This window comes from Lissotriton helveticus, chromosome 4_2 (assembly GCF_964261635.1).
Source record: "Lissotriton helveticus chromosome 4_2, aLisHel1.1, whole genome shotgun sequence".
NCBI classification, from domain to species: Eukaryota; Metazoa; Chordata; class Amphibia; order Caudata; family Salamandridae; genus Lissotriton; species Lissotriton helveticus.
In genome coordinates this window covers 119,007,757-119,022,301 of record NC_136064.1, presented here as the reverse complement: position 1 = coordinate 119,022,301, position 14,545 = coordinate 119,007,757, and the positions used below count along the sequence as shown (strand labels likewise).

At 43.6% G+C, this 14,545-nt stretch overlaps 1 protein-coding gene across 2 annotated transcripts in view; it reads right to left on the bottom strand.

The window, feature by feature from the left end:
• Positions 1–657: 657 nt before the first annotated feature.
• The window catches only part of LOC144752076 (nicotinamide N-methyltransferase-like), a 114,543-nt gene continuing 100,655 nt past the window's right edge, over positions 658–14,545 (bottom strand). Inside the window, exon 3 of one of the 2 annotated variants that reach the window (XM_078640027.1) lies at positions 658–1,474. In XM_078640027.1, the coding sequence (XP_078496153.1) occupies positions 1,039–1,474 (436 nt within the window). In that variant the 3' untranslated portion in view covers positions 658–1,038. The remainder of the gene's footprint in view (positions 1,475–14,545) is intronic. The other variant, XM_078640026.1, reaches the window with a different exon arrangement.

Here is a 14,545-nt window from a genome sequence, read left to right as displayed (position 1 = left end):
GTTTCAATGGCGTCATTTGTATCTTCAGATTGAGTTGATCATTTTCTTCTGGTCTGAAAATATTACAATTGTTATTGATTACAAGTGTTGCATCTCTGTGGAATGTGATTCAAACGCTTGACTCTTAGACCCTCTTCTTTGTAGAGCCAGCACCAGTCATCATAAACTGTCACCATGAAGCTCTCAAGTATTTTTGTTTCATTATTAATGCCCTGGACATCTGCTCATCCTTTCTCATTTTGGTTAATGATGTCTGATAATTTGTCTAACAAAGTCAATAAACTTGCTCGTGTGGAATGTGTGTGTGTGTGTGTGTGTGTGTGTCTAGGAACCTGGAGTGCTATGCATCCTTCCAAATGAAGAGAGTCTGCCGAATAAAGTATTGTTTAACTCTGTCGCCAACAATACTGCAATACATCAGAAATCCGTGCTAACAAGTGCAGCAACAGAATACATCACTGCAATGACTGATCTATCTATGTTTATTACACAGTTTACTACTGATTTCTATGGCTGTATTTCAATTTATTAGTTGTACATTGAGAAATGGTCAATGGTGGACCGAGGGCTGTATCCTATACCCCAATGGAAGATAGCCACATGACATGTGAACCATCCATGATGCACATTTCAGGGCTCACGGGCAGGGCTAGAGCATTAAGGAACAAAGCACCAAAGATTTAAAGTCTTTGATAACATTGACAATATATTTTATTGTAACACTGCTGTAACATTTTTTGGCTGCAAAATCAAATGAAATGTCAGATAAATTCATCACTTTATTCACTGAGCCACACTCCCACCTGTAGAAAAGGATATTGACTTTAAGAGAACCTGGCACAGCTAAGGCATACTGTTACCAGAAGTACAAAGTGAATTTGTCAAGCAGTGAGAGGAGAGGCAGAAAGCAGAGCCCCCTGGTATCAGCAGCAGTGGGGTCAACAACCTGTGATACAGGAGACATTTGATTCAAGACAGAGGCAACCTATTCACTTCTCTTTGTAGTTGATTGTCTATCAATTTTGAGTCATAAGTAGATCAAACAGGTGTTTGTTTTCGAGCACGAACAAAAATAAAGCTTTCACAATCTGCCACGTCAAACAAATCATTAAGCATTCTAGGAAGCACATGCATCTCCTCAATGACATAGTCAGCATCCCCTAGTGCTTTCCTGACCAAACTCTCATCAATACTTAGTTGGGGAAACTTAAAGGTACCAACCATATAAAATGTTTGCTGGGCACAAATTAGCAATACTAAATGACCCCCATTTTTTAACAGTGATGATACATTTTTGAAGGCACTGCAGAACTCGTCTTTATTTGTTGCATGGACTGCCAAACAATGTGTCAGGAGCAGGCAGTCAGCCTGGGGCAGGATGGTGGGAGACAGCGGGTTACATTTGCTCACGTCATATTTGACAATTAGTTTGATTTTTCTTCTTAACTTGTTTTGCTTCTCAGGCCATTCTTTCCTAAACAAGGAAATAAACACAATTAATATTGTTTTTTTATTAATAGCTAAACATGTTTTTTCATTTAGTAGGAAGTTTAAAAAAATAGTTTGATTAAATTGTAACAATATGGGCCTGATTCACAAAGTAAACTTACATGGTGGTGTAAGTCTAGTCAGAAAACTCCGGGCCCGATTCTCAGAACTAAATTAAGACAAAATCCTAAACTTACCACTTTTGGTATTCACAGAAGTTAGGATTTTGTCTTAAGTTTGTCTTAAGACAGTCTTAAGACAGACTTAAGACAGATTTAAGTTAGGATTTTGTCTTAAGTCTGTCTTAAGTCTGTCTTAAGACAAACTTAAGACGAAATCCTAACTTCTGTGAATACCAAAAGTAGTAAGTTTGGGATTTTGTCTTAAGTTAGTTATGTGAATCGGGCCCTGTATGTATAAAAATATAGTACAGGCCTATATTTTTTTCACTCACCAAACTTTCACAACCCCTCCATGAACAAATCTCACAGCCCCACTCATCATATGGTATAATAAAAAGATCTCCTCTAAAGAGACCCTTCAGGGGACCCGTAGGGCATTGCAGCACCAGCCCTACAAGAAGCAACGCCAAATGATGAAGCATGACATCCCTTGAGATGTGTGAGGCCAACAATAGACAGCATCTGAAATTGTCTTGTTTTGGAAGAACAGAACCTAGAATCTTCCTTTCCCTACTTTACTTTACCCTTAGGAACAGTAAAACTTTCTATGGATTTGTATAGGCTCCCCATGGTGTCTGCCACACTGTGCATGGTTGGGAAGAGGGGACCCATGTATAACCCCACGGGTTCCTTTCAGGGGGCCCTGGGTGAAGGGCATCTGCTATGGGCTAGATTCTGACAGCCGATCCATGTTGAAAAAAACATTTTGGAAAGACAGTCCAAATCCGGCCTCGTAATACGTCAGTCAGAAAAGCGCTCCGTAGACCCGTACGAGTCGCGTAAGAACGACTCGGTTACTCTGAATGCCATTCAGAACTGAGTCAGAAATTCTGAATGGTTTCCAACTATCGTACAGTTGGTTGGTAGGCTTTCCGAATTGGTCAGAAAGATGGGTTCCACATTTGATTCGGACAAACCAAATCCTGCTTGGAGCCTTTCTGACTGCCATCGTAATAGGCCCCAAAGTTGTGAAAATTAAGACTATGCAGTTCCATATTGCAATGGGATCAGAATGATGTGCATGTGTTTTACTGGTACACTTGTTTCTTTCCAAACCTAACTGTGATCAGTATATCAGTATATAGCTTCATTCTTGCCCACCTATGCCATGTCTTGAAAATTATATTTTGTTTAAACTAGGTGTAAGCTTTTATTGTATACAAATAACAGAGTAATTACAAGCACCAGAAAAGAAAATAATAATCACCACATTAGATGGAAAGGGTTTATTTGTTGGCTATAAAACCTTGTCTACATGCGTTTAAATATTACAGTACAATACAATGTCCTGATAGTGGCTGAGTAGTCAGGGTAACTTGCATAGGCATTAAACATCATGTATAGATTAACACAATCATCTGGCCGACATTAGATTAGGCAAGTGAGAAACTCTCTTGCAGGAATCTTCTGTGGCGGGGATAAAACAAGACAGGAAGGGGCTAGGGGGAAAATGCAGAGGGTGTTACTGTACCTTCTATCTCAAATATAGTGTGAGGAAAGTCATCTAGATACACTAGAGGGCACATCCAGGAAAAGGGAACAAATATTCCCCTTTAGAGGAGGGCACTACTGGAAAAGACTCAAAAGTGAGGAGGGACCTGTAGAATCAGTGCAACCCTCATAGCTCCAGAGTCCCCACCCTAAGCTGAGTGAGGCTCTAAAATGATAACACTACTGCAAGAGAAAAAGTCCACTCAGGCGGATCAGGTAATGGCCCATAAAGAGTCCAATACTTTTAATACAAAACAAGGAACTCACCAAGGGGCGGCAGAAAGGTCACACGGTACAGTAAATTTAAGATATGAATGTACAAAATCTTTATTTTCTTTTTGTCATATTTTGTTTGCACACACATTTTATCCAAGATATTTCGTAACATAATAAACTAATTGATTAATTCATAAAATATACATCAATAAATACACAATATGAACACCCCACATCACCTCTCAGCATACACACACATTCTTTTCTTTCAGTCACACACAAACATTCACTGATATACCAAACACTATATGCACATTCCTCAACGTAATCCCCAGAATGACAACAAGAATAGGATCCTGCGGAATCTTCGTAGCAAACTGTCAGAGAGTCCAGGTTGATAAAGCAGGATCCAAGAAACACGTAATGCCAACACGCGTTTCGGTGCAGGGCCCAGGTCTACGGGCGCACCTTCATCAGGGCTCTCACGCCGAGGGAGTGGGGAGCACACAGCACCCCTCAAGGGTCTTGGAGTTGTTTCAAGCATTCCCCGGATGTGCCTTCTAGGGACAGAGTTATATTTGCAGTGCTTGTGGCCTAACTTGTTACAATGTGAGTTTCCATATATGGGTGGTAATTGCACCTTGGTGAGTTTAACTTGCACTGTTTTAATCTGAATGTTTTAAAACTGTGTGCTGCAAACACCCTCTTGGGGTGATAGAAGTTTGCATGCTTTATTGTCAGTATTAAGTGCCCTCAATCATGGGTCTATGCACTTATTGCATGTATTCCTAGGGTGAAATGTGTGTTGCAATTACGAGGTGAGAATCCACTCGCTTTGGTGCCTGTATTAAGTGTTTTTACTCCAAGTTATGTTTAATTCTTGCATCAATAAAGAAGATAATGTATTCACATGTGAGCTGTGGTACTAGGCCCTACTGTATGCATGGATAAAAATGATTACGCAGTGTCATTCAGAAGTATTTCCATCAGCTTGTGTATATTTGCACATTTCTGTGTAGTATTTAGTAGGATGTGTGTAATAAATGTACTTTTCCGCTTTTCTAAAGAAAAAGCACAGACTAAGCTCTTTCTCTGTAACCCTCTGTTAATGAGAATCCCTAGGTATGTAAGTAGTGACTTATTCTATTTGAATACATACAAAGCCATGGTGGCGTTGGTGGTAATTTGTGAAATGGACAGAGCTTTAGTTTTGTCCCAATTGATTTTTTAACCTAATATCACCGAGAAGTCCATAATGAAGCAGTAAACTGTCTAAATTGGCCAGGATGAATAGGATATCATCCATATAGAGCAGCAGTTGGTGAGACCAAGTGACATGGTTATGTCTGTAATCTAGGGTACCTGATCGATTGCTGTGACTAGAGTTTACATTGCCATCGAGAATAGTAATGGTGATAGAAAGCACACCTTTAGTGTTCCTCTGTGCACCAGGATTGGGTCAGAGAGAAATCTCACACAGTTTCCATGCATGGAGAGAGAGTTATAGAGCTGCTGAACCTTCTTGATGTAGTTATGTTATGTTATGTTATGTTATGTTATTTATATTTTTAAAGCGCGCTGATACCCCAGCAAAGGGGCGTCCAGGCGCTCAGACAGGTACTGTAACATAACAGGCAGAATAAAAGAGAGCTATTCAGAGGTAGAAAACAGGAACCTTTTAATAGTACACCTAAAAATGGACAAATCATTCAGGGCACGGGTGTGCGCTGGAAGCGAGTTCCATAGTCCCGCAGCAAGCACCCGGAAAGAGCGACCACCCATTCTGCTGAGTTTGAACCGAGGGCAGATCGCCAAATGCAAGGCCTCAGATCTAAGAGATCTCAGAGGGATGTAAGGGGTCAGTAGATTAACCAGAGCCGGTGGGGAAGAAAGTTTCAAAATTTTGAATGCCAGGCAGAGTGCTTTAAACTTGATCCTCTGCCTGACCGGCAGCCAGTGAAGAGAAGAGATAGTGCTGGAGACAGAGCAATACTTGGGGAGACCAACAATGGCCCGTGCCGCAGCATTTTGCACCCTCTGAAGTCTGGCTACCTCAGCCTGGTTAGCCCCCAGCATCAGCGCACTTCCATAGTCCAGCCGAGATAGTATAGAGGCTTGGACTACGAGCTGCCGAGTTGGGGGATCGAAGTATTTAAGGACCGGCCTTATGCCTCGCAATATGCCGTAGCATGTACCTGCAACCCTCTTCGTATGCCCAATGAAGGTGAGCGCAGGATCTAGCCAGATCCCTAGATTTTTCACCTCTGTGACCGGTATGGGAGTGACACCCAGTTCTGGAGGCCACCACTGATCTCCCCATAGCTCAGCATGTTTTCCTAGGACCATCACTTCAGTCTTAGTAGCATTCAATTGTAGGCAGTTGGTACGAAGCCAATTGGCTACTGCTACGAGTCCAGCTCGGAATCTGGGAGCCTCTACCTCAGGGTCTCCACTCAGTGTCACCGCTAGCTGTGTGTCGTCAGCATATGAGGCCATTGTCAGACCCCACTGTTTGACGACTCCCGCTAGCGGTTTCACATACAAGTTGAACAGAGTGGGACTCAACGAGGAGCCCTGTGGGACTCCCAGATCCAAGGGATGGGTAGTGGACTGGCAAGGTGGTATAGCCACTTTAAAGGTTCGATCAGATAGAAAAGATCGAAACCACTGAAGAGCGATTCCCGTGACTCCGGCTTCCTCTAGGCGTTGAATCAAAATGCAGTGGGACACAGTATCGAAGGCAGCGCTCAGATCTAATAGAAGGAGCGCTGCCGTACGCCCGGAGTCAAGCACCAGGCGTAGATGCTCGATAATGTGGAGCAGGGCGGTCTCTGTGCTGTGTCCAGAGCGGAAGCCATTTTGACTAGAGTCCAGAATCTGATTGCGGGCCAGATGGTCAGATAGAATGGAATTAACATGAGCCTCGGTCACTTTAGCAGTCCAGGGCAGGAGAGATATGGGGCGATAGTTCTCAGGCAGGAGCGGATCTAAAGTAGCCTTTTTCAGAACTGGGGTGACTACCGCCTGCTTCCAAAGGGAGGGGACTACTCCGGTTGCCAAAGACAAATTAATAAGGGTCAATATCGGACCACGGCACAGCGGAGAAAGCAAACTGATGAGGGTTGGCTTCAACGGATCCAGAGGAGAACCTGACTTGATCTTAAGGCTAAGTTTGTTGAAAGCCTCCAGAGACAGGTCCGGTAGGGAAGCCAGAGTCTCGTGACCCACAGAAATAGGGTCAGCTAACACTGGGTCCGGCCGACACACGTCAAACCCCCTGTATATGTTCTGCACTTTCTCCAAGAAAAATACTGCCAGTTTCTCGCAGTGGGAGTCAGTGCAGATCTCTGCCGAGGTAGCTCTCTTATTTGTGAGGTCTTTTAAGACCTTGAATATTAATTTGGAGGGATTAGTGCTGGCTTGGAATTCCCGAGCATAATAATCAGCCCGAGTTCTGCATATAGCTCTATGATAAGCTCTAAGTTGGACAAAATATGCAGTTTTCAAGGCCGGATCATAAGATCTCCTCCAGTTCCTCTCCGCCCTCTGGCAAGATTTTTTTTGCTCGGCAAGGGACTCATTATACCATGGGCTAGGTGTTTTAACAAAGCCTTTCCACCAGCGCAAGGGTATGAGGAAGTCAAGAGCAGCAGTAATCCAAGAGGAAAACATTTGGTAGCGATGCTCCACACTCAGAAGAGGGCTCAAGGGATTCTGCTCTAGTAGCCTGTAGAAATCCTCCAACTGAAGCTTGTGCCAGTGCCTTTTAAGAGCAAGCCTATCCACCGGTTTGAATGGCTTATCATGGATAGAACAGAACACTTCCACCAGCAAATGATCAGTCCATCCCACCGGTATCGGGTCAGACACCTTTATCCTCTCGATCGTGGTAAAAAAAGGATCAAGGATATGTCCTCCAATGTGAGTGGCGGATGACACAAGCTGAATCAGTTGAAGAGCCTCCAGGTCCGCGAGTAAGGTGTTGATGACTCCGGATGACCTATTATCAAAGTGAATATTTAAGTCACCTATGATGTTGAAATTGGCACATCCGGGCGCTAAGAGGCTAACGGTATCAGCAAAAGCAGCTCTAAAAGCTGTGTCATTGCCTGGTGGGCGATAAATGAGAATACCACTAAAAGTAAAATGATGGCTAAAAGCTATTTTAAAAAGGGCACTCTCACAGGCAGGTAACTTGAGTGCTTTCCACTCAGCCGGGAAGCAAGATTTTACCGCCATGGCGATACCGCCACCTCTCGTTGTCCGATTCAGAGTAAAGATCGTGTATTCTGAGGGAAAAGAGAGGTTCAAGATGGCAACATCAGAGTCCTGGAGCCAAGTCTCAGTGAGGAAAATTAGATCGGGGTCTTCTTTTTCGATAAGGTCATATATATACTGGTGATGTTTGACCAGCGACCTGACGTTCAAACTCCAGATCCGGAGCCCACATTCCGGAATACGCTTGCGTATGACCGGAGTGATAGCTTCCAAGGATCGGATTAACGTCGGTCTAGCTACTGACCAGCCATTGCAAGCGCAGGAGTGAGGACCGATTAAAGGGTCCACCCGGTCGCAATGGCAAACCTTAGCCCTGTTCCTAATGGCTAACAGCTCTGCCCGATTGTACTGGAGCATTAATAGAGTCTGCATGATGGTATAGCAGCTAGTGACCAGAGCCCTACCACGTCTCGCGCTTCCTCGTCGCTGACGGGCGCAGACGGGCAGGACTCTGGCACGACTCCGGCTAAGCGAGGGCGACCCACCTGCGCGTCCCACTGCGCGGTAGAGGAGAGCATTAAATAGGCACTCCAGGCCCAGCGCGAGCGCGAGGGCGCTCCAAGATGGCGCCCGTCGAAGTTGAGAGGAGCCCAAACCAAGATGGCTCCTAGGCAGGGCAACCCCCGGGACCCGGACTCGCCAAAACGGCGATGTGAATTCCTTTAAATGCGGTAAGAGGGAGGGAGGGATGTGAAACCCAGCCTAATCCCGCATAAAAGCAGGGGAAAACGAACATAAAATGAGTAAAGCAAATATCAGAACAGGGCGAGTTAAAATACAGAAGCGCCAGCAGCAGCGCATGCGCAGTAGAGGCAGTACCTGTCAAGGCAGAGGTGGAAATGAAACTGCCTTAAATAGGCACTCCAGGCCCAGCGCGAGCGCGAGGGCGCTCCAAGATGGCGCCCGTCGAAGTTGAGAGGAGCCCAAACCAAGATGGCTCCTAGGCAGGGCAACCCCCGGGACCCGGACTCGCCAAAACGGCGATGTGAATTCCTTTAAATGCGGTAAGAGGGAGGGAGGGATGTGAAACCCAGCCTAATCCCGCTTAAAAGCAGGGGAAAACGAACATAAAATGAGTAAAGCAAATATCAGAAGTCTTCCCCTTGTCCCATTTTTTCATAGGGCTTAACATATATCCACTCTCTCTACCAAAAAATGACTTTTTTTCGGCAAGAGATATGGCTACAGCATTATCCTGAATGTTTTTTGACAATCAGAAAATGTATGCTAGGCTTCTTTTATGGATTCATGAAAATCATTCAAGAGCTATCCCCCTTGTCAGTGGTGTATAATGCTTAGGATTACTTTTTAGTGTGAGTGCCAGGACACTGACCTGGATTTTTGTATCACTATTTAAAAAGGAGTTTGGATGATAGCTGCTGTGGAACAGAGGGTCCCTGTCTGGCTTTGGGAGGACTGCTATAGTAGCCATTTTGGAGAGAGATGAAAGAATGACCAACTGTTCTGCCTCCTGGAAGACCTCATATAGTTGTTGCACTACCTCCTCTTTGGTCCATCTGTACAACTCTCCCAGAAAACCAAATTCTCCAGGGACTTTATTGTACGGTAAAGTGGTTGATTAGTAGTGTTATGTGGGAACCTACCATTAGTAAAAATACCACAAACACAATAGCTGAGTCAAGGTTTTAATAAATTATTCCCTTGCCCAAACCTTAACTTAGGAGACTTGCCTATAAAGCTTTTGAAAACACCAATACATGAAATAAGTAAGACACAACACACAATAAACATCTAACACTAAAATAACAAAAATCCAATGCAGGGACCCGGAGATAAGAATTTTGAGAGAATAAACACATTCTAATGCTTTAAAAACAAATGTGCTAACTTGGGACATATGGTTGTGCGTGAAAGGGGCAAAGTAAAAAGTTGCATGGATAAAAATGATTACGAGTGTCATTCAGAAGTATTTCCATCAGCTTGTGTATATTTTTACATTTAAAGGCCTATTGTGATGAGGTGTGGGTCCAATACACTAAGCGGTAGGCTTCAGTCAAAATTTCACCTTAGCATTTAGAATCTTTTTGGGAGCATTTCTTCTCAACGTCAAGCTAGGCACTTCACCAGGCTACATTCGAGTCAACAGTGTCGGCTCGTTCCAACTCCAGACCTCAGTCAACTCGTGGAAGTCTTGAGCTCTGGAGCTTACAGTAGGACAAACTTGAACTTCAGACCAGGTTGTGATTCGAAGTTGATGCCTTGACTCTTGACGCATTGTTCATCTTGAAGAGCCTTTTACTGAAGTTGCTCCAAAATTCTCAACACTTCAGGAACTTCTTCCTGAATTTCCTCTTGTGGGTTTAAAATGTCCAAAACACCAATCTAATTGTCTAGAAGCTCTGAGATGGTCCTTGGGATGCTCCCCACAATGCACCTGACAAAAACCTTAAAAGTCTACTGGAAGCACTTCAGATGGACCCTTCTTGGTTGAGATAATGCAGGTAGAACTCTGTAAACCTATTGCTTTCAGGAAGTCAACTGCTTAATCTTTGTGAAGCCAGGTTAAGTCCCTAAGCTGTGGTTCCATATTGTACAGTGGCTGCAGTCCTTCAGAATGCAATCCTTGGGGTGCAGTTCAGGGTTCCAGTAGGGCCATCCATATTGTTTCAGACAGGGATCTAAGTTGCTGGGCAATACTTCCATATTTATGTCTAAGTCCAGGGTGACAAGCAAGGTGCCAACCCTGCCCAATGGGGTGCAGGGTACGACCCTCAGGTAGGACCACTTCCTCCAAAGTATGCCATATTCTTGACCCAGAAAGCATTATTCTTCAAAAAACCAAAATGGAGAAACTTCCTCCTGGAGGTTAAGATCTGGGTAAGCCATCCCACTGGCATGGCTAAGATTCCCTAGCACTGCTTGTCTAATGTACAGGGGCTCCTGTCTGGCTAGGGGTGCAGGATGTGGGGGTGAGTCTGTGCTGCCCTAAACTGTCATTCCTTCTTTGAAGACCAGCTTGACTACTCCACCCCCATTCTGCCTTTTGTTCTGCAGCTTGCAGTTCTCCTCCCACAGGATGTATTTCTCTCTAGTCTGGTCACTTTACACATCATCAAGGCAGCCTGGTTCAGCTTCGCTTAGTCTGTCCAATAAGGCAAGAGCTGCTGTTAGACTAGATATTGAGTCACAGTAAATAGTGCTTATAACTTCTTTTCTGTGATAGTTATAAGAAATCTAATGGTGGCAAGGTATTGGATTTATTATAATTATCATTTTGATATTATGGAATTTATTTGAGATCATTCCTTTCATTAGTTATACTTTATAAATATAGATTAGATGTAGATGGAGCCCTTTTGCTACAATGGGGACACACAAAATTGGTGTTTATTCCCCTTACTAGGGCATATAAAAATATGTTATAATGCCCCTGCTTACAGTTAGAAGGCACCCTACCCTTGGGTCACCTATGGGAGACGGATGTATGACGTTACAACGCATACTTTTACTCCGCATACCATTACAACGCGGTATTTACAACGAATACCGTTACAACGCATAGCGCTTTGGGGTGCTGGATAGTGGTAAGTATAATTTACTATTCTAACTCCAGTCCCCGTGGACCCTAGGGAAGGTGTTGGATAGTAAATTAAACTTACCTCTTATCCTAGAGCGCCCCCCAGCGCAATGCGTTGTAATGTCATGCGTTGTAATGCCCGCGTTGTAATGGTAGTGCGGAGTAAAAGTTGCGTCGTAACGGGTGTATACCATGGGAGACCTATATGTATAAATAAGGTCATTTGAGACTTTGCAAGCAGATTTAATTGCAAACTTGAATTTGCATACTACTTCTGTAAGGCAGAGCTGACTTTTAAAAAGTCTGTCCACAAAGATCCAACAAAGGATGTTAGGAGGCTTATCCAACAACCTACCACAGAAGGAAGGGATGCAGGCTTTTTATCTGAGCATGAATACAACTACCTCAATACCACGCAACCACGTATCCCTACAATTTACACACTACCCAAGGTGCACAAAGATTTGGATAAACCACCTGGTAGACCGATTATTTCTGGCTGTGGCTCCATACTAGAGCTTGTGTGTAAATACGTTGATTTCTTTCTCAAACCTCTGGCTGAAGGTACTACCACCTATCTCCGAGACACAATGGAAGTGATAAATATGGTAGATGGCTTGGACTTCAATCCCGATACCCAGATACTGGCCACCCTAGACATCAAATCGTTGTATGGGAGTATACCACAAAGACATGCCCTTGAGATCATCAGAGAAGTTCTGGATAGAAGACCTCAACCTGTTCAGGTATCCACTGACTTCATAGTGAAACTCACGTAGATCTCCATGATGCACAACTTCTTCATTTTCCAAAACACTTACCATATCCAAACTAACGGTGTAACGATGGGGGCAGCCTTCGCACCTGATCTAGCTATTCTGTACATGAGCAGCTTTGAGGAACAACATGTCCTGTCTGACAGGAACCCCTATAAACTCAACATCATCAAATGGCATCATCAAAAGGCGCAGGTACATTGATGATATCCTGCTGATCTGGACAGGTGATGAGGAAACGTTGAAAGACTTTTTCGTATGGCTAAACCATTGCTCAGAAGATATCAAGTTCACGTTAAACTATGACAAAAACACCATTGATTTTCTGGACATCTCCATAAAGGTACGAGAGGATCACCTTTATACAACACTATATAGGAAGCCTGCTGAAAGAAACTCCTTACTTAGGTACACGAGCCATCACAACAGAAGCTTGAGAGACAATCTGCCATTTGGGAAGTTTCTTCGCATCCAAAGGACCTGCTCAATGAAAGACGACTATTTCAGGGAATCGGATGATCTGATTAACCGGCTACTGGAAAGATGGTACCCCAGAAGACTTATCACTCGGGCAAGAAAAAGAGAATGGCACCAGAATCGTGAAACACTACTTTCACCCAAGATGCGACGACAGGACAACAAGAGAATGATCTGTGTCACCACCTTCTGCACACACAGCAACATTTAAAAAAAATCATCAATGGCCACTGGAAGCTTATATCTGACGAATTGGGCATTCCAGAACCACCACTGCATGCTTTCAAGAAAGCGATGAATGTACGTGATGATGTGGTACATTCTCTTCTTGATTGCCCATCAAATCTGAGAATACAATCTATGTGGAACCTTCCAGAGATAATAGGACATTTCAAGTGTTTACACTGTAAGGCATGCAAAATGACGATAGAGACTAAGAAATTTTCGTACAGGAACCATGAGATAGAAATGAAAATACACAGCAATTGCAACACAAAAAATGTCATTTATGCAATTGTATTTATGTCCATGTGATTTACTCTATGTTGGCCAGACTCAGCAGATGGTCAAAATGAGAATTCTGCAGCATTGCAGTCGGATACGATGCAGAACCCCAGGAGCTCCGCTGGTGGAACATTTCGTACAACACTCTCATACCCCAGAGTCCATGAGATGGGTAGTCCTAGAGAAAGTGTCACTGGGACCAAGAGGGGGAGACATAGGTTCACTTCTTAATGTTAGGGAGTGTAAAATGATGCACGTTCTAGACACTGTCAACAATGGCTTAAATGAAAAGGAAATCACGAACATGCAAATGGCTATTTTGTCCACAGAGTGAGTCTTTTCTGGACTTAGTACACTATACACATTGGACTTTGCCTCAACTGTAAACATTCCACACATAATGCACACATGAGGATAGGACTGTCTAATTGGGCATGTATAGCGGTATCCTTGACATCAACACATGTTAAGATATGTCAACAGCTATGTCTGTCCTTGATTGCTGTGATAACCAGTTACGTACACAACTGCCATACTTAACATTCCACACTTTAATGCACACATGAGGATTGAATTGTTTAGCTTGACATGTTTATGTGTATCTCTGACATCAACACGTGGTAAGATATGTTAACAGTTATGTCCGTCCATTTATCGCTGTGGTAACCAGTTATGTACATAACAGTATGTTCTCATGCATGATGACAGTGGAGTTTATAAGTGTTGTTGTATAACTATTACTGTTTTGTCAACTGTGATAACCAGCTTCATATTTGATAGTATGTTTACAAGCACTATGACAGCGTAGCTATGAATTGTATACTTTTATTCTGACAATGAGTGTATTTTCGTTTTGATGATTCAATGAGTTGTACCAAGGGTCGGTATTCCATGCATCCCCTTGTCTACCTCTATAGACTGATGCTGACATTAGAAACCCCTCTTCAAGGTTGTTCCAGTCTTTACCAAACATGAACGGGAGTCTCATTAGCTACCTGTTCACATCCCCAAGTAATACGACCTTGTGCTGTGCCTGCCACCATTACCATGAGAAGACGCACACCGGCGTCCTCGCGGACGTCGATCTTTCCATATAACGGAGCGTACTGCTCGGATACGGCTTCCTCATATGGAGAAAGTAACTCAATCCGAGGTAAGTGCTTGTGACCTTAACTGTTTGTGCATATTGTAGCACACTGTGAAATGCCATTCTTACACTGGTGCCATCACGCGATGACGGTACGCAATCAGTACGTCTTGTGCCATTTCTTTTAAATCACCCGTAATGTTACATTGGATTGCCGCCTTATATTTCATTCGCGTTTTTTAACGCTTTCTTGCCCAGTATCAAGTAACCATGATGCAGGATGCCATTGTACACCACCCTATCGGTAATTATGCGGGGCGTTTACCATTTTGGGGTTTTTCACTTAGCGCGAGTACACAGTCGCTCTAGCCTTATGTGGATATATGTTACCTCATTTCACCCACGGCTACGGGTAGTTTGACTTGACTATGGCTTATATTGAGTCCGTGTATTGGCGGTATAGTATACTTTACGGATAATTTTCCTTTGCGCTACCTATCAGTCGCAT